This window comes from Chinchilla lanigera, unplaced genomic scaffold (genome assembly GCF_000276665.1).
Source record: "Chinchilla lanigera isolate Chin_1 unplaced genomic scaffold, ChiLan1.0 scaffold00005, whole genome shotgun sequence".
NCBI lineage: Eukaryota > Metazoa > Chordata > Mammalia > Rodentia > Chinchillidae > Chinchilla > Chinchilla lanigera.
The window spans coordinates 33,202,673-33,226,749 of record NW_004955406.1 but is presented as its reverse complement, the minus strand read 5'-3'; the positions used below and the strand labels follow the sequence as shown (position 1 = coordinate 33,226,749).

General features: G+C 34.4%; 1 protein-coding gene across 2 annotated transcripts in view; it reads left to right on the top strand.

Annotated features, from left to right (window-relative positions):
• The window catches only part of Kcnt2 (potassium channel, sodium activated subfamily T, member 2), a 360,773-nt gene that overhangs the window by 214,593 nt on the left and 122,103 nt on the right, over positions 1-24,077 (top strand). For both annotated transcript variants that reach the window (XM_005375111.2, XM_005375110.2), the window contains exon 14: positions 9,223-9,331. In XM_005375111.2, the coding sequence (XP_005375168.1) occupies positions 9,223-9,331 (109 nt within the window). The remainder of the gene's footprint in view (positions 1-9,222; positions 9,332-24,077) is intronic.

Sequence of the window (24,077 nt, the reverse complement as noted above, 5' to 3'; positions counted from 1 at the left end):
TTGCCCTGGGACAGTAGGGCCTTCCAGAGGAGTCTGAGTTTGACCGGAGGGAGAATTAGGGAAGGCACACACTTCACAACAGCATCTGGAAAGAATGAAGTACTTAGGAATCCTTATGGTTGATACATTGTGTCAACTTGGGGAGTCTAAAGGTTTGGCTAAATAACTCAGTAGGAAGCTAGGGTGATTACTTTGTATACATCCTGAGCGTGTGGAAGAGGAGGGCATGGAGATTATGCCAGAGCTACATGCCTCTTAGGTGGGGGTAGCATGTTTACAATGTAAGGGAGGGAAAGAGGCGGCTTGCTGCCTTTCCACCCTTTTGCTCTGGCTGTTTGCTGTTCGGCCACCATTTTCCCCCTTTGGTCTTGTTGCTTTGCTGCCTTCTGCCTCGGAGCCAGCCAAGTATGGACTGAAACCTCCACAAACTGTAAGCTAAATAAACCTTTCCTTCCTTCATTTTGGGTGTTGGGTATTTTGTCTCATCAATGAGAGAAAAGTAACCAAGACAGGAATGAATCTAACAAAGGATGTAAAAGATCTGTACAGTGAATATTCTAGTACTCTGAAAAAAGAGATCAAAGAGGATATCAGGAAATAGCAAGATATTGCTTACTCTTGGATAGGAAGAACCAACATAATGAAAGTGTCCATACTCCTAAAACTGCTATACAGATTTAATGCAATCCTGATGAAAATACCATTAGCAGACCTCACAGATCTAGAGAAAATATTCCAGAAATTCATTTGGAACCACAAGAGATCTAATAAAAAGCAATTCTGGGCAACAAAGATAAGTGGCAGGGCATCACAATCCCAGACTTGAAATTATACTACAAAGCCACAGTGATAAAATTAGCATGGTATTGGCAAAAAGTAGGTCTTAGGATCAGTGAAACAGAATAGAAGATGCAGATGCAACCCAAAATGCACTCAGACACCTTATCTTTGATAATGGAGCCAAACATATTCACTGGAAGAAAGATAGTCTCTTTAATAAATGGTGCTGGAAAAACTGGATTTGCACATGTCAAAGACTAAAACTAGAACCATGTCTATCACCATACACTAAGGTAAGTTCTAAATGGATCAAATATCTAAATATTAAAATAGAAACATTAAATTTACTGGAAGAGAAATAGATAGAAATCTCAAAAATATAGGTGTAGGCAAAGATTTCATAAAACCCTGAGTGCAAAGGAAATATTCTAAAGCAATCAACAAATGATATCCCATTTGATTAAAAAGGTTTTGTACAATAAAAGAAATCACCAACAGAATGAAAAGACAACCCACAAAGTGGGAAAAATTATAACCAGTTTTCCCTAAGACAAAAAACTTATATCTATATCATATAAAGAAATGAAAAAAAATCACACTCCCCAAATTCAAAGACCTAATCCAAAACTGGGCACCTGAGATGAGTATGTTCTTCTCAGACGAAATACTGATGGCAAATAAATACATGAAAAAATGTTCAACATCATTGGTCATTCAAGAGGTGCATATAAAAATAATACTGAGATTCTGTCTCACCCCAAAAAGAATGGCTATCATCAAAAAACCAACTAATAACAAATGCTGGCAGGATTGTGGGGGGGAAGGAACCATTCTGCACTGTTGGTGGGAGTGTAGGCTGGTACAACTACTGTGGAAATCAGTGTGGAGATTCCTTAAAAATCTAGGATTAGAGGCCCCATTCAACCCAGCTATTCTCTTCTGGGTATCTTCTCAGAAGAATTAAAAACATCATACCACAGTGATATATGTGTACCCATGTTTATAGTAGTGCAATTTGTAATAGCTATATCTTGGAAACAACCCAAGTGCCCATCAATTGAGGGATGGACAAAAAAAGACATGCTTTTTTTAATATAATGGAGTACTACTCAACCGCAAAGTAGGCTAAACTGGACTCTTATAGGTAAATGGATGCAACTTCAGAACATACTCATTAAGTGAAATAAATCTGCTCACCTTGTGTTCAGGAAGCAAAGAATAAGCGAAAGGAGGAGAGGCTGAGTTCCCACAGTCCCTTATAATGGCATGCTTCTGGTGATGTAAATGTCAGTCAGTGAGCCTCACCTCTTAAAGATGACACCTCCTTCCCATAAGGCCAAGCTAGGGTGCAATCATTTAACACCTTGACTTTTGAACAACATTTTAGATACAAAGTACAGAATTTTCAGACTATTCATACACATATTCATGTGTACACATGATTATTCATGCAAAATTCAACAGTTTTACAAAACTGAGATTATGTTTTAATTGTATAATGATGAAACTATGTTGTTGTATCCCGTCCTTCATTGTCATTATTGCAGGATGGTTTACTGAAATCCTTTTGTTTGTAATCATGCATGATTGTGATGGTATATGTTCAGAATTCTGATTAGCATTTTATACTTTGTTTATTTTTTCTTGCATAAGTTTACAAAGTAAATACCATTGTTAATAATAGTTTACAGGTAAAACAGTTTAGGTTCAGAAGGACCAAGAGATTTGTCAGTGACTTTGCATATTCAATAGTGACATCAGTTGATCTCATGTGCTTCAGAATTACCAACTGACAGTAGTGGATTTAATTCAAAACAAGCAGAAAATTATATGTATGATTTTGGAATACAAAATATTTTGGAATACAAAATATTTTGGAATACAAAATATTCAACAAAGAAAGGAAATAAGAAACCATAAGAATAAATAGATGGATTTGATAATATGTTATATGATAATGTTATCTTTGTTTGCACAACTAGATCTTGTTTTTTGCTACCTCTATGTATCACTAGTAAGAAGAAAAGAGTTCAGGGAAAATGGTTTTGTTTAAGGATAACTAAGAAGGTGAATATTTCTGCCCATGTCTAATCAGACAGATTTAAGTCTTCTGACCATATCTATCCCCAAAAGGAAAGCTGGTAATGTCATTTCTAGCAAAGTAGCCAAATATCCAGCTAAGCTGTGTATAGGGGAAGAGAGAGAAGCAAGAACTTCCACTATTAAAAGGAATAGGGAATGGATACTGGAGGAGATAGTTTTAGCCACAGTGTAAATATTTGAAAATCTGCAAATTTACACCTAAGTTTCTGTATTGATGATATTTACCCATTCCCTATTGAAAATACTCCAAAGACCTACCAAAAGCTATAGCCAGCTGAGTGTAGATGTCAGATGTAGACATGACTTCTAATAATCTGACAAGATAAATATTCATACATTTGGTGTTTGCACTGTTACCACTCCATATGGATATACAATAGAAAAGCAAGTCAACTATAATAAAATATTTTTGGAAAAAGATAGGAAATCACAGCAGTCACTATTTTAAAGTCTGTCATGTGGCACATTCATTGTGGAGCCCTCTGAAGCAATGAGGACTGCCTTCTGGGAAGTACGTCTTCCACCTACTCATGTGCATTTCCCTGTGTCCTGCTTTCTCTGTAGTCATTGCTTAAATTGAACGTGGAGCAGAGTTTTTCCAGTTCTTTTTAGGTGCTAGAATTGTGCTCAGAGTTCCTTTCTAAGGTCTTTCTTAAAGATACATTATTTACTGGCCTTTGTTACTCTGTCTCTTGATTTGTAATGACAGCTACCTCAGCATCACCTAAAAAAGGTTTGGGCTGTAAGGGAGCATTGCAGTTTGATCTGATCCTTGCTGTGAGACTGGCTTGACTGCTTTGGCTAAGAAATCGCCAAAGGACAAATTTGTTAAACGCTCTGAAAGAGAGGGTCATCTGCTGCTATTTAGAGTAGCAGTGCACTTTTTCAGTTCTGTAAGTGTTTGTATTTCAGGACTCCATTAGATTTCTGATTGCAAGAAAAGTGTATCCTACTTAACAGAGCTTTCTGCTTGCAAATTAATTTGATTCTTACCTTAGATTCTCTCTTTATTGATACCTGACTTAAGTCGGCAAGATCCTGGCAATGTGCATTAGTGCTCATCCCTTTTCCAATCACCTATTCCAGCTATGTCTCTCTAGACATGTGGTTTCTGCATATAGTGGAGAAAATGGGTAGGAAAGGAAAATAGTTTCTGTCATGAATTATCTCCTACATTGTGCACTTGTGTAATTTATAAATTTTATATGACTTAGTCTTCTTTTTGTTAGACAACTGTTTGATTAAAAACTCCCAGTTTATAAGTTAAAATTTTTCAAAGAGGAAATGTAAGTATTGGGTAAGCCAGAAAAATTTCTCCATCTACTTACTGTCACTCTCTCCATTTGTGCTTCTTCATGCTTCTGAGACTGATTCCTAGCCATGAAAAGTATTCTTTCAAAGTTGTAGACATGTGTTTCTATAATTTCCATTTTTATTTACCATTCTATCTCAGAAACTTCTTCCAGGGCGATAATCTACTCTAGGTCAAATCATTAGAAAGAAATGAAAACCCTCTATTACTTCCAATTCTAATATCTTCTTCTTTTACCACTGCCTCCTTGTCTTTCTAATTAATACTCTCAGATGGAGAGATGCAACTACCTTTAACCATACCTGATACCTGAAATTCACTGATCTTTCCCAATTCGTCTCACTAATATTTCATTTCTCATTATTCCTCCGTAGCCTTTGAGTTCCACAACACACCAGGCACTCACTATAATCCACGCCTAGTGTTCACTCTCAGTTGATGTGCTCTGTATTAGTTGGACTTGTTTGTCAAAAGTCAAACCTAACTGAATGTAGAATTTTGTTTATTTAAAATGAACTTCCTCAAAATTTAATGTGGCTGACACCAGTAAAGCAGGTAAAAGATGAACTGCCACCTCAAATTTCCAATCTCCTCACTAATCATATTCACATATTTCACTAAAAAAAAAACAACAAAAAATAATGCCATATGAAGAGAAACTTAGCTTTCATAAACTTTCACTAGCACATCTCCGCAACCTGCATTTGTGCCCATATGTTCTGCTGTTTCTTCTCTTGTTGCAGATGCACAAATTTTTGCAGCCATATGACTGAGAATGTTCATGGGAATGATGGTACATTATGTTAGTAAGATTACCCACATTTAACACTCTGTGAATGACATTTTGCAGAGTTTGAAATACATCCTGGATATTTCAGAATTTATGAAAAGTCATGAACTCATTTTCCAGATTAAGCAGAAGTATCCAATGGAAGATTAATGATAATGAAAATATTTAATATTGTAATCAGTAGTGTCGGTTGTTACTGAGCTTTTGAAGTGCAGCTAGTATGGTGGAGGAACTAGACTTTTCATTTGTATTTAATTTTACTTTATTGAACAATCCCATGCAGTTTGTAGCTACTGAAGTGTACAGCACTGTGTTAGCAGGATCGTAGGTAGAACGTTGGAGAATTGGGAGACACAAACACCAGTTACAAAGCCACTGAAATGAGCTTAGGCAAAAGATGATTAGAGTTTGAAGTATAGTCCACAATGGCTTAGCAGTATTTCCAAAATCCAGCAAACTCTGAAAAATGAAATTACTTTTGCACTCTTGTTGATGGCAAAATATAAATGGGCTTGAAATTATTTGGTGGCAATGCCTGCACGGAGCTCTCTTGAAAGCATTTCATTTTTTTTCAATTAAAGAAATTCATGATCTAAAAAAAAACGTGGTGTTTTCATGAGCAGGTTGTTCCCTAGATGTATTTTATAGCATCTGCTAGATAAACTTATTGTCTTTCTAATATCAAAATAATGTTTTTATTGTAAAATCTGGTATCTGATCTTGGAAAACTGGATAAAGTTTAGAAACCTGTTGTAAGTAGTGAAAGTGAAAATGGATGGGGTAGAAAATTTTAAGGGTATAATCAATAAACTCTGGCTGCCGTGTGACATTGGGAACCAAGATGTAAAGTAACATAAAATATTTAGTTTTCTGTTTTTATGATGCTGGGTGCCAAACCCAGAGTCCTGCATGTCCTAGAAATCACTTTACCCAGCTATTTTCAGTTTTTAAAATTCAACTTGGAGGTTAGTGGGTAGTATTAAAAATTGTCCCATGAGGAAGTGTGAGAGGAGAGATCTAGAGACTTAATAATCCATTTTGCAGACTGAGTTACAGCTTTCTGTAATGGATGCTCCTAGAAATGACTGTCCATCTGAATATTCTGTCATTGCCCTGTCCCTGTATCTGCTAATCATAGAGATTAAGCACATTTTTAAATGAAGAGAGTACTGATTTTATTTTTTATTTAACAAGAATAATAATTATATCAAGAATAATAATTATATAATTGTATACTTAACTCATTTATGCAACAGTAGTTTTTATTATCCATTATATCCCTTTTATAATGAATATTTTGCAACTATTTTGAAATGAAATTCAGAGCAAATGTAACTATACACTTATTAAAATAAGTAACATCCCAATAATAATATAAAAAAGGAAAAAGAGAAATACTTAATAATAAAGAACATTGTTCTATATGTAAATTCTCAACAATGAATACCCACAAAGGAGGAGAGAGATGCTTTCACCATTAACTGTGCCAGAAATTGGTGCTGACACTGGTAGTAAATGGCAATCAAGTGTCTTAAATTTATATTAATGTCACAAAATTCTAAGCAAAAAATTTTTATCTCTTTTTTTTTTTTTTTTTTTGGTACTGGGAATTGACCTCAGGACCTTGTGCTTGCCAAGCAAGTGCTGTGCCACTAAGCTAAATCCCTGGACTCAAAAATTTTATCCCTAACACCATTATGTAAATAGATATTTTATATATAGATATATAGATATACAATGTCTCTATAGTTACTCTCTCTCTCTCTATATATATATGGATGTGAATAGCTCTAAAACAGTTTAACATATATGTTGTTTATGTGCAAAATCACCATTATTAATGGTAGTACCTTTGCCTATAGCTTGAATGATTGATGGATACTGCAAAATGTTTACCTGAGTAAGAAAAGGCATATGCAGACAAAAAAATGGCTACCAGAAATCTATTAGTCTTTTTTCCTCCCTGTTCACACCGATTATATTAGAATAATATCAAATACTTCAGTTTTTGAAAAATTAGTAAGTGCAACACAATTCTTCCCTATCCGTTCCTTACCAAGTTCAGATGCACACATTCATTAAAAAAAAGGGAAGAGAAAAGACCAGATATTTTTCTTTTAACTATTGAAGGAAAATAAGAAGGGATATTTCCAAAGTGCTACATGTGTGCCACATATTTTAACATTCTTCTACTGGAAGAAATGTGGTTTGTGTATTATAGTTAGAGAAAGTTAATAATTGTCATATTGCACATATGCTAATCACATCTTCCAAATTTTCTATTACAGTTTGGATTTTTAAAATTCTATCTCATGTTATAATAAATGTACATAGTTTTCTCAGATCATATGTTCTGCCTTTAGTTTAAAACTTGTGGGTCCCTTATGTTTGCTGTCATATAAGTCTAAAGTAATAGCAGTCTGCATTTAGCAGTTTCTTACATGATTTTCAGAGACTGAGCATACACATTCAAAAAATACTTGGAGAGATATTGAAACTGTGATTTAAATACACTGTTCTTTTGTAAAGATTAAGTATACTTCTCTAGTTTTAAAATTTGATTTAGAATCTGCTTGTTTTTCCTGAAAAGCATTAAGTATCCTGGCTATATTTTTGTAATTTTTCTTAAAGATCTTACAACATATTGATGAGGGTAGAGAGACAGAGACATATATTAGGATATCCTAGATATTTTTGAGAGTTACTCCTGAGATGTAGCTATAGGATATGATTTTTCTGTTAAATTTAAAAAGAAAAATTAAAAACAAGATAGTTTATTTTAAAGAGAAAAAGACCAAAATAACAACAACAAAGAAAAAAACCAAAACAACACAAAAATAATAAAAACAATATGGGATTTCAAATCAAGATGATAGGAATTAACAGTGGTTGTTATATCACATTTTGTTATCTTCAATGAAGTTGCTGAGTTTGCCAGATGTAAGAAATGCAAGACTGATCAAACAATTAAAGAGAATAAATTAAAGAGAATAAAATATAGTAAAAAACAGATTAGGAACAGAGCTTCACTAAACACACTAGGTGCAGAGATTTGCTGAACTAGATGGTAGGAATTCACCAATGCTTGTGATATTGCACATTGTTGTCTTCAAATTAGTTGTTCAGATTGCCAGATATAAGCATGCAAAATTGGTGAAGAAAGAAAATTAAGCATTAACTGTTCCTTTCAATAAACCAATAGACATCAGCAAAAACAAGGCAATTTAAAGCAAAAGAAAAAATAACAAGGTCTTTCATACAGCAGAGCATTTGCTAAACTATTTCCCAAGTAATCTTCTCTTACTTATTCCTAACTTACACAGTGTTTATGTTCAGCTTATGGGTCTGGCTCACTGATATCTTCCATCTTCTGTTTTTTCCTTTAGCTAACACAACTGTTTTCTGCCTTAGAATTTAAAAATACAGTACTTGGTTTCCAATACAAGTTATATTTGCTTACTTGAGAAAGATTTTTTGTTTATAATGTAAGCAACATTTTATTCACTTTTCTAAAAGTGACTTCTGCAGGAAATCCGATAAGTGACTTCTTGAACCCTCATTCTCATAAAACAATGATATACGTGGGCTGAGTTGCATCACACCCTGTAGGTGCGACTGGCACCCATGCACCCTGGGTAGCATCATCTCCCGCAGACTCTGTTTTCACATCATTGAACTTTATTTCCAATTTATATTCAGTACCATCTTTTGACACTACAATCTACAGATCTTGAATATCCAGCATACTTGCTACTTCAATCTATTTTAATCCTTTTTTGATTAATAGTTGTATTCACAGCATAAAATCTGTTATTTTTATTCTAGGAAAATGCTGTATGCTTATGAATTTGTAAATTCAGTACACTATTATTGTTTTTCATACCACAGAATGATCAGAACTAAAGGAGACATAACATTATCAGATGCATATTCCAGATTCTACTCCAAGCCTAGCTAGTACCATACTGATAATAGGAAGATTAAGCATTTTATCAAAAGTTGCCAGTTTTGTTAAAGCTAGGATTAGGATTAAAAGATTTAATGCTCTTTCAGTCATTTAAACCCTTCTTTAATACTATCTTATGAAACATTTTCTGGGGCTACAATCCCACATATAAAACATTTCTGTAACAAGTGTGTTTCCATTGTGATTCTGTAGTTTCATGCAGTATAAGTATTTAAAAATATTATTCTCCCAAGGTGAATTATTCTAATTTACCTATTTTATTTTAAACAGATCATGTTGTTTGTGAAGAAGAGTTTAAGTATGCCATGTTAGCTTTAAACTGTATATGCCCTGCGACATCTACACTTATCACACTACTGGTCCATACTTCTCGAGGGCAGTAAGTATAATTTTGTTTAAAATAACATTTTAAATTACTTAAAAATAATGGAGGAGTGGTTATATGATTTAGAAATATAGTAAGCCAAAGTTTTCAGCTAAATATGTAAGTATATTTACATTTGTGTGAGTTACCTTTATGTGGTAGATATATGCTTTAAGGTGTCCAAGAATAGAATATTGATAGTCATTTGCAGTCTTTTTTCAGTATTCTTGAAATAATGTGTTGCATCCTAATTTCTTAGTGTCCACATCACCTGTTAGGTCTAGAATTGGGGCATGTTAATGCTTATGTTGCATAAAAGTATGAAAATAATCATTCTGACAGTCACTAGTATATGGATATTAAACTCTTTTTTTATCTACCTAAGTTTTTTTGTATACAATTGACTTCACAATTATAGTTTTATTATTAAAAGTAATTATAAAAATTAGTGCAGAATAAGTCGTTTTCTATGTAGTTAGAAGTAGAAAGGTAGATGAAGGAATGTTGTATTTTGAGAACTTTTTGTTCCTATTTATTTTGACAGTTCCTTAGATTTAACTTGGATGAGCAAGGAAATATAAAGAGTGAAGGTAATCACTGATCTTATTTAAAGAAACAAATGCACTGCCTTTCATTTCATTCCTTTCTCTATTCTTAGTTTAGTATTTCAGACGAAATGTTGATTTTCTAACTAAATTCTACTGTGTACTATACTTGTGGCTATGCCTCTTTAAATCGCAGAGGTTAATTGATACTTATTTAAGTGAAGTGCCACGAGAAATAAATCCAGGATGAGTAAAATCCTTCCTTGAGATTTATAGTAGGTAAACAGGTAACAGCATAAAAATAGCAAATGTCCAGTGATATTTTAAAGCAGATTTTACTATTTTACTTCTAGTAGAATTTCTTTTCCATTGAGACAGTAAGAATTTCCCAGGAGCAATTTTCTCAAGTTCTGAATAGAAGTACTGCTGTCCTGTACATTGACAAGCCTTTAATTTGTGCAGTGGAAAAGTTGTACCAAAAATATGAATAAAATCATTTCTTTTTTGCAGAGTGTAATCAGCATTTTTCATGCAGTTAAAGTTCTGCAAGTTTGTTTACATGCAGTTCATTGAACAATCAGAAAAACTCACCTATGTCTTCATTATTTTGCAATACTTTTTTTGTCATAGATAATAAAACTGTATCTCTGAATTTCTAGTCCAAATGTATTGTCATACATACAAATGAGAAAGCAAGGTCTCCATCCTATTTCACATGACTCATAGGTTGAAACTAAATTACAGTGTATAGCTCATTGTAGTTTTTACTGACATATAGCTTTGGTTGGTGAAAAAGTATAATGTAATGAAATAAAAAGTAATAAGACTATCTCAGGAGAACTGGATTGTTAGACAAATACATGCTTTTAGGTTGCTGGAGCTTGGGCGAACAGAAAGCTACTGGTATCTAGGAACTTCTGAAAAAATAGCTTTTTCCAATTTTTTAATTGTTTGTTTTAAAGAAAATAGAAAACAATGACAAAATAAAACAACAACACAGCCCCAAACAAAACAACACAAAAACAGTACCAATGATACAGGGTTTCAAAACAAAATGATAGGAATCAACGCTGGTTGTTATATTAAATATTGTTATTTTCAAAGAACTTGCTCAGATTACCAGACGTAAGAATGCAAGATTGATCAAACCATTAAAGAGAATAAAAAATAATTTAAAAAATTACAAATTACACAGTTTCATTAAACAACATGGCAGGAATTCACCCATGGTGAATTCATATTGCATATTGTTGTCTTCAGATTAGTTGTTCAGATGAGAAGATGATTTTAAGAAATAGAAACTTTCTTATTTTGAGAAAGGATGAGAAAAAAGAAATGGTAAGAAAATGAAACATGTTGGAGACTGTCACTTTGTTAGGTTTGTTTATGAACCTAAGAAAGAAAACAATGATACGCTGTTTCATAGAAAAATGATGAAGTTGAAAAGTTTCTCTGACATATGTTTGTTTGCTTATATGAATGTATTTATCTACTTTTGCTGGCTTTTAAGGTCTCATCTTTGAGGTAAATATGACTAAAGATAAAGATTAAAATGCAAGGAGAGAGGGGGGAATGGAATCTAGAGACTGAAATACCTATACTTGATAAAGAGAAAATTACTATTTTCCTTAGAAAGCCATCAATGAGGAAAAGGATGATTTTATAGTAATTTTATTAACATCTAATATGGAAAAGTACATTGGTTAAAAATATGTAGGATCCATTACCATCATAGCTGACTACAGTGGGGGTGTCATGTTACACACTGCACAGCTAGGGGACCGGCATTGTCATTAGAACACCTTGAATTTCTTTCTTTTCATTCTGACATATAGATACAGAGACATCAAGTATTTGGGCTCAAGCTTCTTTAGTAGAAAAATAGAAGTGCTTTATGAAAGATTTTAGAGTAGCTAATACAGTTTTTCTATGCTGACACAAAGTAACACTTATAATTAAAAATTACATATATAGTGACAAAACTCTGTTTTTCAGTTTTTCATTAAGGATGTAACTATATTTTTATATTTAAATTTGAGGTTGATTGTAGTATCTGTTAGCAATGTATACATATACACATACTTATTTAAAATTAGATATATATTCCTGTTAAATCATTAGGTTACATATCATCAGAATGAAAGGTAAAGCAAAGCAACTTAGCAGGGGATATATTAAGTCATGTAATTAACTTTGGTAGCCCAAATGTTATATGCGAATTACTATGAAAGTCATCACAGACATTAAAGAAAGAGCCCAAATCTGGGATATAAACTTGGCATTATTAAAATAAGGAAACATCAAGTACAACTGCAGTATAGTTTTTGTGTTGTGTTTATCTTGATAATTGTTTCCCTGAAAGTTTAATATTATGTTCCAAACCAAGGATAGGCATATTATTATTACAAAGTGTAAGATTCAAAAACTTCTTTTACTAAGATAATAACTAAAATCAAACTCTCTGGAAACCATATGTCCCAATTACAAACAAAATTTTGTCTTCTAGTGTTCGTGCTGTAAATGGAACTCATAAATTTAGGAAGGAAATGTGGTAAAGAGGAAAAAGAATACCTGTTTTGGTAGAAATGGTTGACTCACTCATTGCTAAACCCAACTTTTGAGCCAATTACATGCTCAATTTCATTTGCAGTCATTTTACATAGAAAGTTGAGATAATTTTTACCTAATTCATTACTGTTTTCATTAATTTTGAAATTACTGCTTGAATGTTCAATATGCTATGGAACCATTCCATATGTCATGGATACAGAGAGGAAACCAACAGAAAAATCCCTGTTTGCAAGGGGCTTTTATTTTAATTAATGAGACAGATAAAACCAAAGTAACAATGGAGAAAAATAGAGAAAGACAAGATAGGGTGAGGATGCAGCAGCTCATTTAGTTTAAATGACATGTCAAAACTCCTCATGGAATTGATAGTTTGTCAAAGGCCTGACAAATTAACAAAGTGACCATTCAAGCATCTGAGATACAAGTTTCTCAGGTACAGAGGGAGCAAAACTGTGAGATGCAAGAAAGAACTTCTGGGGACTTGAAGAACAGTAAATAGTCCACTGTGGCTAGAGCAGGTTCAGGGGAGGAACAAATTTTAAAAGCTGAGAACTGAAGAGAAATGACACCAGCTCACATGGAGTCTTACAAACCATTTTATGGATACTAGCTGTTACTCTACGTAAGATATCATGGAATGGTTCCGAGACTCCCAAATTTTGACAAATATGTGGTCTGAAGATGATGAAAAAATGCATACTGAAGATATGAATATGTGAATTTGTCTTTCATTGGCACATAAAAATATTTAGAGCAATGAAACCGTACAGTCAAGTCAAGGATGTCTTGAGATTAGAGAGCCGTGCCCAACCACAGTGAGTTATTTTTAATTCTGTCATTGGCTACATAAATCTATATCAACCAGGTTCTGCAATGTCTTAATTACTTTTGGCTCCCTGCTGAGATAAAATACCTGGCACCCAAAGTTAAAGGAGGGAGGGTTTAACTCAGCTTACAGTTTGTAGAAGTTTCAGTGCCTCAATGGCTGATTCTAAGGCAGGGAAGCATCATAGAAGGGCATCTCAGAGGAGAAACAGTTCATGGTGTAGCAGGAAGTAGCAGGCCTGTCTTCCCTCTCTCCCTTTATAGTCCATCCAGTCTGTAAGCCTCTTGATTGGTACCACCCACACCAAGGGTGGGGTTTCCATTATCCCTACTCAGAACTATGCTGAACTCATTTATATATCCCATGATTTTAATCCCAATATCACACATCCTAGATCCTGCCACTTCCAAAAAACCCAGCCTATGAGTGTCTGAGGTTTTGGGGGAACATCATGATGCAAGCTGTAACATAAAAGTACCAAGATTAGCCTTGCACATTAATGTCATTTGACAGGCTGGAGAGAGACAAGAGACATAGTTTACAGACACTAGATAACTCAAAACCACATGTATTTGGAGTGGAGTGGGTAAAGTCTGAGGTCTTATTTATGTAAAAAGTTTGAGGAAAATATGCTACTTTCCTTACATATTTTGGAAGGAGAGAGGAGTAAAATAACTTTGATATTTTAGCAAAATCAATTTTAAAATATTGTCATTTTATAAATATGTTCCCCAGGGGTGGTTATTTCATAAGAAGTCCTTTATTACTTCACTGAGTAACTATGTTATTTTCATGAGTGGATTCAAGTAGCAGATTCTAATATTGCTGTCATGCTATTTGTGAAAAGAAAAGTAACTTATAAAAACACGTGTGATTAAGTTTTATTTATTGATTCCAAAACAATTAATGTCATAAGAAAGGGAAGAAAATTTCAGAATACCTGACTCATAATAATTTTCCTTAGCTTTCAATCTTTTATTGTACCTCTAATCAAAAGGAAAATATTGTAAAGTTGCAGAGAACTGGTTGTGTTCAACTTTATATCATGAGCATTTATGCATCAGTAAATTTTAGGTCTTCTCAAATAACTCTTTCAAAGAGATTACATAAGAGTTTTGAAAAATTTGTGAGCACTGTACAAACACATTAAACCAGAATTTAGTGTAATTAATTTGTGAGTGTGGTGTAAAAATTGTGGTTTGATGTCATACAACTGTCAAATTTATGTTCTAAAGCAGAATAAAAACTTTTGGATGGACATTAATACTTGCCTTGGAAAACTAAATTACATTCTCAAAGAAGTTGAGAAATAGTTGCTTACACACTGTTTTAATCACTTTCTCCAATTTTGTTTGAAGTAATTTTAGACTTAGAGACAAGTTGTCAAAATGCTACAAAGCATTATTGCATACCCCTTTCAAAAACCTTTCTCTAATATCATACATTTTATACTAATAATATAGTTATCAAAATGAGAACCTAAAACTGTTAAGTTAGTGACCTTATTTTAATTTCTTCAGGTTTTCTATTAATGTATATTTTCTGGTCCTGAAACTTAGCCTACCTCTATATTGGATTTAGCTATTTCTCCTCAGCCTAGTCAAATCTACCATAATTTCTGTGGACATGATTGGAATAAGTTTAAATTCATGACTTCTTATGCATACACACCAAAGGATATATACAGAAATATAGATCTCCATTAGTGTGTGTCTGCCACAATGTATGACACAAAATTCCTGGCTCTCCCTGAATAAGCCTGGAAACAATGACACCCGAATGTCTGTGACTAACAGTGACTAGCAATGAACAAATTTGGGGCTCGGATCTTCTTTACTCAAATCATTCTCCAGAAACAGTACCTATGCGTTTTGGTGTACTGGTCAACTGTAGGACTGGTATAAGAATGGTACAAAATAAACCTGGAAAATCTTGAGATACCAGAATGTAAAGCATTTCTCTGAATAGCGTGGTGTTTGTCCCAAGGACTCAAAAACCAGCATAAATTAGTTCCTAGTGGGCTAAGGTGGAATAATTTGAGCTATAAAATAAGTAATGATAACATTAGATTTTAATTTCTAAAATAAAACAAATATCCAGGTGCCCACACTGATTAGTGATGTAATGTAATAACTAAATAAGAAAAAGGGATGGCTATTTCCCACTAAAGAATTCCAACTAAGACAACAAAAAAGGAAAATATTAAGTCATTATTAGGAAAACACCACACTGCTATTCTTATGATTTAGCCCTATGTGTGCTAATAATAGTGGTTAAAAATTTGAATAGAAGCAGAATAACTGTGTTGTCTTGACATATCTCATCAAGATATTTTATAATGATGAAGAAAAAAATTATAAATTTACAGTGAGGAAACTGACCAAATACCCTCTTAAACAACAGAACTAGGTAAAGGTCACCAATGAAAAGATATGTCAAAAGATCTACCACGCCTATTGCTTGAGAAACTGAGTTGAATCACCATTGCTGAAAAAAAAAAAGATATAACAAATTTATGTAGCTCTGTGCTTGATGCACTCAAGGACATAGCATTTGTCTTTCTACTTTTGATAGGTGTCTTTGTTACTTTTCTTGTTGCTGAACCAAATACCTGACACCTAAAGTTAAAGTAGGAAAAATTTATTTCAGCTCACAGTCTGCAGAGGGTTATTCCATAGCCAGGTGGCTCCAAGGAAGGGCAACAAGGCAGAGGGTTGTGGCACAGAAGAGACAGCGGATGGCAGGGTAGGCAGAAGGCAGCAAGTAGCCGCAGCAGTAGCACGGAGCCTGTCTTTCCTCTCTTCCTTTGTATTCCATCCAGGCTGTAAGCTTATTGATTGGTGCCACCCACACCCAGGATTGGGCTTCCATTATCCTCCCCTTAATCCCAGTATCACAACCTTAATCCACATTCACACACCCCAATCCATCTCCTTTGAAAGTGTCCACCTATGATTGCATGAGGCTTTAAATACAGCTGACAATATTTCTACCACCATTTTCTAATCATGAGGAAACATCAGACACACCCATATTGACAGTGTCCTACAAAATAACTGATACTATTCACAATGTGAAAGTAGTGAAAGACAAGGAAAGAGTGAGGATTTAAAATTTTAGTTTTAAATATTTTACTTAGCTTAATTTGCATATCTTTAGATAGTCTTCTGATTGCAAGAGTTTTCCCAATGAATCTTTAAGAAAATATATACTTTGAAGAAGCACAGACCAATGCCAAAGGCAAGAAAAACTGTTTCGCTATACCCTACTGTCTTGAACGCACAAGGTCTGGATCACAGTAGTCAGAACACGCCAGTGTTTCTCAGACCACTAGGCAAATAACTTCAGATGGAATTTAGTCAGGAGTCTTCCCATTTCTATTGCTCCCAGACATCCAGAGCATCCAGTTTTACTCACTGTGATGAGAGATAAAGAAAATCTGGCATCATAACTGCCCCCAGGAAAAGGATCAAGCAGAATCACTATGAAAGGAAGTAGGGAAGGAGGTAGCGGTAAATTAGAGGGAGACTTTCTCCTTTTAATCCCGAGCTTCTCGCAGAGAGGCTGGAGAATCAGCTGCCATGTGGGTGGAAGAGAAAGTTTCTCAAAAGTAATAGGGATTATAATTACCATCCTGACTGCCAGAAAGGAAAAGAAGAAAAGGGTGGGAGACCATGTTCAAATGAGCTATCTTTAGCTCTATTGGAAATTTCACACTCAAAAATTGTGACAGAGAACTATATTTTATAATCTGGCAAATCTAGTTCAGTCACTCTTCTCCCGTATGTGAAAAAAATGGAGTGTAAGTCAGCATGAGAGGCATTTCCTTTATTGTAAAATACACATATGCACACACACACACAATTTAACATTTTAATACATTTGAGTGCTACAAATCAGCCAATTTGAATATAATTTTGGAATTATGTTTGATATAACTTAAAAATTCAAAGTATGACTTCCATCACTAGATGACTGTATAATTTGCAGCTGCTCCTGTCGTGTATGAGACGATTAACATACTTCTCTTCCCAGACCCCACATCATTTCCAACCCATATGGCTCCACACCATTAACAATCCTATGACCTTCAGACAGCAGAAAGTGGATGCTTTAGTCAGTTTTCCTGTCCTGAGGAAAAAATACCTGACAGTTACAGCTTAAAAGAGGAGAAGGTTAATTTTCCTGACAGTTTCTGGAGGGTTCATTCCCAAATTGCTTAGCTGTCTCCTTGTTTGGTGCAGGACAGTTGCTCATCCCATGGCAGCAGGGAAACAGCGAAGACAAGAGAAGGGGACAAGAATCTGCCCTTCCAGTCACGCCCCCCTGAAACACTTCCAATTAGGTGCCGCCTCCTAAGAGCACATTCAAGACTGAACTCAACAGTGGATGAATCCCCTGATGAGGGTAGCAACCCACGACCCATTACTTTTCAAACAGATGAGACTTTCAGGGGCATTTTAGGTCTAAACCATAATGGCGGTGAAATGTTCTTTATCAAAAGGTGTGACTAAATACATAATGCCCCACTCCTCCCCCCCTCCTTTTGTCTCACGAAGGTAAACAGTATAACTATTGTTAATCCAACTGGGGACAACAGGCAATACATCTAGTGGGCAGTTTCCTGGTGAGCCTTAAGACCATGACTAACGCTTGTGAGAGCACATGTCTGCTCTGCTTATTAAATTGCAGAGCTGTCTTGTGAAAGACCCCGACAGGATACAGCTGCCTCTCTCTGATCACTCTGGTGTCACCTTGTGCTTCCTCAGATGGCTTTCTCCATTTATGTACTAGTTCAGTAATATATCACATATATTATATTACATATATTGTATTATATTTCAGATACATCTTCGTGTGTGTGTGTGTGTGTGTGTGTGTGTGTGTGTGTGCGAGGTGCTGCACTGGCTCTCCTCTGGCTACCAAAATTAATTATATTGCACTGCCTCACCCTTCATCATAGGCTGCTGATCAGCTGACTACATCCCAAGAAGGAATGTGGAACTGTCCCGTATTCCATCATCTGACCTATGTGAAAAGGCCTTTTTTCATTTTTTTTTTTTTTAATCCTGTGTCTGTTACTTCTTTCTTACTATGGGTGTGAATTTCATTGCATCACGAAACTACATAGCAGTTCACATTTGCTCTTCTAAAACTCTCCCACCTCACACTACTCTGCTCTTAAAACCCATAGATTTTCTTGGCCATGGTGTTAGTTTGCCAGGGCTCCCACACAAAAACCAGCAGACTTAAAAAACTGGAATTTATTTTCTCACTGTTGTGGAATCTAGAAGTCCTAGATCAATGTTCAGTTTCTCCTGAGCCCCTCCTTCCTTGGCTTGCAGATGGCTGCTTTCCTGCTGTGTCCTCATGTGACATCTCTTCTCTGTGCTCATGTCTCTGGTTGCTTTCTTATTTTCTTGCCTAAATTTTTTCGGTATGAAGACACATATCCATTTGGTTCAGGACTCGATTTACCAGGTTTATTGTAATTTAAACACTTCTTTTTAGGCTCTATCTCTCAAGATATCCACTTTCTGAAGTACTAGAGGAGGGTAGAGCTTCAAAAAATGAGTTGCTGGGGGATACACTTCAGCCGCCATTGAGGTGGGAAATAGCTATAGGTTCGACTGAAAAACAGCTACAAGTTGTTCTTGTTTTATCTATGTCAGTAGGCCTGCTGGCTGCACAGAACCCCACTCATAATGAGAATTAAAAAGGGTCACGTGGGTATATATCCCTAGTGGTCCTTTCTTCATTTCTTCCATGTCAAAAACAAAAACAAACAAAACCCTAATACAAGCCTGGAGATAAGAATTAAGACCATCACAAGAAAGGGAAATGATATACTTCATAAACTTACTCTATTTTTCATATAAACTAGTGCATATCGGAAAATCTGTGGACAAAGGCATTTTACTAGGTGTACCTAAAATTACTAACCTATATAACTACCTAAGAAACACTGTGTAAGCACACTTATTAAAAGATCAAATGTAAGGCTGGGGATGTAGCTCAGTGGCAAAAGTGCCTGCCTGGCAAGTGCAAGGGCCTGAGTTCGATTCCCAGTACAAAAAAAAAAAGGAAAAAAAGATCAAACGGAGCAACAAGCATAGTTTGAGAGATCAGTACATTACTGTGACCTGATGTCTGTCTGCCTGGGCAGCCTTTAATACCTCAACATTCACTAATAAATTAGATCTCAATATTTCTGTGTAAATATTTCTTTAAGATTTCCTATGCTCTCTGCTCTGCTACTAATTCATTTTTATATCCTTATCTCCCATAATTCTCTTATGTATGGCTCCTTCTCCAAATAACATGATCCTAAATATACTTTGGAGTTTCCGCCTTCTATATCTTTTTTAAAAGCAGTTCTCTCTGCTTTGAAAGCATTTCTCCTGCCTTCCTAGAAGATTTTTCTTAAATGAAAAATTCTATCTTCTCCTGAATATTTTTAAACTTCCCAATTTAATATGATTTCTCCCTTCTATGAGTGTACATATAATTCTATTACATTTTGCCGGATTATATATTGTAGTGCTTTTAAATTATATTTATTTTCCCCTACTTAATAGGTTGTAATTTAATTCAAGTTAGAGAACATGGCTTATACATTTTTGCACGTTCTATGTTTCTCTCTACATAACTTCTCAATAAATATTAGTTAAATGGCTTAAGTAAAGGATGCATTGAAAGTAATTCTTTAAAGCCCCACCCACATTTCCTCTGCATCATTTGCTTAAAAAAATGCTCCCTCCTCTGCCTGTTTCTTTAACTAGGATCCAAAATAAATTTCTAGATTTGCCTGCATGAAAGCCAGATGTCTGCACCACAGCTAGGGACAGTTATTCATAAAATTTCCCTCTGAGAATGAGTCTAACTCAGGCACTGAATCTCAACAAAGGATGTGAATAAATCAAAAGGTACATATAGAATGGGAGGTATGTGTTTCCTCTCTTATCTCAAAAAAAGGCAAGAAACTTGAAGAAAACTAAACTCTATGACAAAACAAATGAGAAATTATTGGGACATCCTCTGCAGTGACTCAGGCAACCCAGAGAGGGGGTCATGTAATGCTCGTGCCCCACTTGACCCTGCAGTGAACTCACAGCTGTAGTCACTCCTTGCACTTCACTTGCTTGTAATCTGAAGAGGTGATTTAATAGATATAGAGAAAGGAAAGAAACTGCTCAAAAGGAAAGAACAACTTGGATAGTTGAAAAGAGAAAAGAAGGAAAAAGAAATACTGTATCATTTTTATTGGGGATTTTTGTCTCTTTAAAATAAAACAAACAAAAACACATAAAGCTAAAAAAAGTTTTCCTCTTTAAGAATATAAAAATGGCTATACTGAAATTAAAATTTGATAGTAAAAGTAGAGAAAATATAAAGGGAAATGGTTGGTTCATATCCTCAGCTTACAAAATGGAAAATCAAGTCTGTGTCTGCACTTAGTGGAACAAAGTTTAACTATATTAAGTTTAAAAGTAACTAGTACATCTGAAAGGGGCCAAATTCTGCTTGTTGATAGGTAACATTTGACCCCTGACATGGCTCATAAACTTTTTTTATTGTTTCTTTAAATATGCTTTTCGTTGGAAAGGACAACAACCAACCACAGTTCTAAACATCTGACCTGATTTATATTTTTACTTTACTAAACTTGCTCTGGAAAACAATAATTGCAGAACATTGCTAAAGGAAAATTTAAAATAACAATATGATTATGAGAATTGTCCTGGCTAATGCATTCTGAAGTAATTACTTTCTTTCATATCTCATAGGATGATATCAATATATAGCTCAATGATACAGTAATAAATAAGATTTAACAACATCCAAAAGACACACCTTAAAATTGTTCAAATCAAGCTTAGGGTTTGGAAAGACGTGCTTTTCATTTTTATTTTTGATCAAAATTTGAGCTATGAGTGAGAGAAATGCAAAAATATAATATTGAATTGAGTTAAGGTACTGAGGTGGCGTATCTTTCATTCATCTATCCATGCATCCATTCATTCCATTGTAGTAATTACAGGTCTCTGTACTGTGTAGGGGTACTGTTAGGACTGGAAAATACACATGCAAATATATCATAATCAGAGCATTCTTAGTCTGCATTGAGATAAGATCAGGGCAGCATACAGTTTTAGAATTGCTTATGCCTGGATTTGCAATCTTATAAATTTCTCCTCAAGGATTTACCAATAAATACATGTGTTGCCAATAAATATATCTTTAGTTATGGTAAGATGCGTTTCACACTTTGAAAATAAATTAAATGACAATATGAAAGGCAGCAAAAATTATTTTACAAAAACAAAAAAAAAGAAAGGCAGCAAAAATTATTTTACAAAAACAAAAAAAAATCACAAAATGTAAACATCAGTAGGAGCTTCCCGAACTCCTGTATCTCGCGATATTGATATTTATGGGATGTAACTGCGACAGAAGCCGCTACGCTGCTCTAAACCCGAGTCCCAAATACAGCAACGCAGTGTCTACGCACAAGGCCACGAAAGCTGGAACATAAGCTGAGCACACGGCACTCACTAGGCGAGTGGACGCTGCTCAAAGAATGAAAGGAAAGTAGATTTTGGTCAACAATTTTTATTACTGCTGAAGTGGAACAGTTTAACTTCTGGGAGCTCTGACTTAATAATGGAGTGTAAAGCACTGAGAATGCAGTTTCATTATGACACATTAATTTCTTTTTCCACCTGGCGGTTTTAAAGTTAGGTGAAAACTCAGCAGAATTCTAGGATTTTATTTGCAATAAGTAAGGGGAATTAATTGGGCACTTCAAAAAACTACACTGAAGATTTTAAAGGAGAGACCAATTTTAAGGTCAGTGAATTTGGCCACTTCCACGTGCAATCAACCTTGGAAATTTAATTTTGGAACTCTTATTATTCTTCACAAAATATATCACTTTTAAAACAATGGTTTTTGTTAGTCAGGCTTGAAAACTATGGCATTTCTTTATTTTTTCCAATTTCAACGGCAATGTTCCTTATCCTGAGAATAGCAAACAGCTGCCCAGGTCCATCTAGTGGTGGAAAATTGATTGTCACTCTCTGCATCATATAGACAATTTTCAATCTTAGAATTTACATTTTTGTTTTGATATCTGATCACATAAGCAATTGAGGTAGCTGTGCAATTCAAAAAGATAAATACATGAACCTCTTTTTAGCAGACTGAGGTGTCTGGGTATTGGTTTTTACTGCTTCTATCTAGAGTTCTCAAATGCATTTCATTCTAGATAAGATAATCCTATGTCTACAGTCCATTCTGTGTATAGACTAACAAGAATAATGTTCAGACAGAGTTACAATAGCTGTTTATTTTGTGTCCTCACCTGATTTGGAAGCTTCTGTGCAACGCTCATCCTATCAGTTATAATCAGAATCATAGTGACACAGTTCACAATTGTCAAAATTATTTCTTATGCCCATAGTACTTAAACTCTAGATATCTATCGTACAAGGTAAATGTAAGGTTATAATACCATTAAAATATTTTAACTTTTAAATAAAGTAAAAGCTTGATACCATTTTGAATTAATATAACTCATGTGCATTTGCAGAAATGCACTCGGTGAGGCATATAAACAGCTAACTGGAACGAGTGTGACATTATATTCATGAAGTGCATTGATTTTAGCTAGATTTAAACATTTTGGTCACTTATTTTAGACTTTTGTAATCTACACTCATGTAATATAATGAGTTCATAAAAATATATGCTACTCTTTAAAATAGAACATTAATAAAAATTTTATTTTGCTTTATTTTACTTATTTTACTCAAATAGGCAAACATTTTAGAATTATATGTGAAGCTTTTCATTATCTACTGCAAAAAGAATTTTATCTCGAAGCTACTTGGTGACAAGGTACTCCTTACTTCCACAGATGGGAACATAATTTAGCCTGACAATACAAATAAGCACCTAACAGCAAGTCATGTGTCAGTCCATGTCAATCAGAAATTATCACCTTTAACTATGTTATTTAAGATCAAAGAAAACAAAATGTATTAGCATAACTAAACCTGACAACTGCAATATAGGCTGTGTGAAACAACAAATATGATATTGTGAAAGAGGTGAATTTTCATTAATGACTGTATTGTACAACTTTATTTTTATTTTTATTTTTTTGGTTTTTCTCCGGTACCAGGAACCGAGCTCACGACCTTGCGCTTGCCAGGCAGGCGCTTTTGCCGCTGAGCTAAATCCCCAGCTCCTGTATTGTACAACTTTAAAGGCAGTGCTTGCAGACACAAACATTGTACTCTATGTTTAGTGCAAAAACCTCCTTTATCTGCATAAAGAACACATGAAAGTTAAAGTCAAATGTTACTTTCTAACATTTTTTATTAATATAAATTTATTAATATAGATTTCATAAAAATGCAACTTCATAAAAGTACATTCTCATTAAATTAAGGGTTTATGCTATTTTTAAAAATTACCAAGTACATTACTTAGCAGAGAAATCAATATATTTTGGAAACAGGGACAACTTCAATATACTGTATTTGGAATTAGAACTTCCAGTTAAATTCTTTATTTCTTCCACTGAGAAAATTTGATGCAGGAAAGTTTTATTAAACAAAACTGTGTAGAATTATTTCACTATAGTCAAAGGCATATTTTATAATGTGTTTTTGTAAAGAGAAGATACAAAATTCTCAGTAGCTACCATACCTTGCTCGTCTCAGTTGATTGTGCTGAAGCCTACGAGACTTGTGTGTGAGTTAACTCACTTGCTTTCAATAAATACACATGTGCCTTGAAGGTATAATTGTGG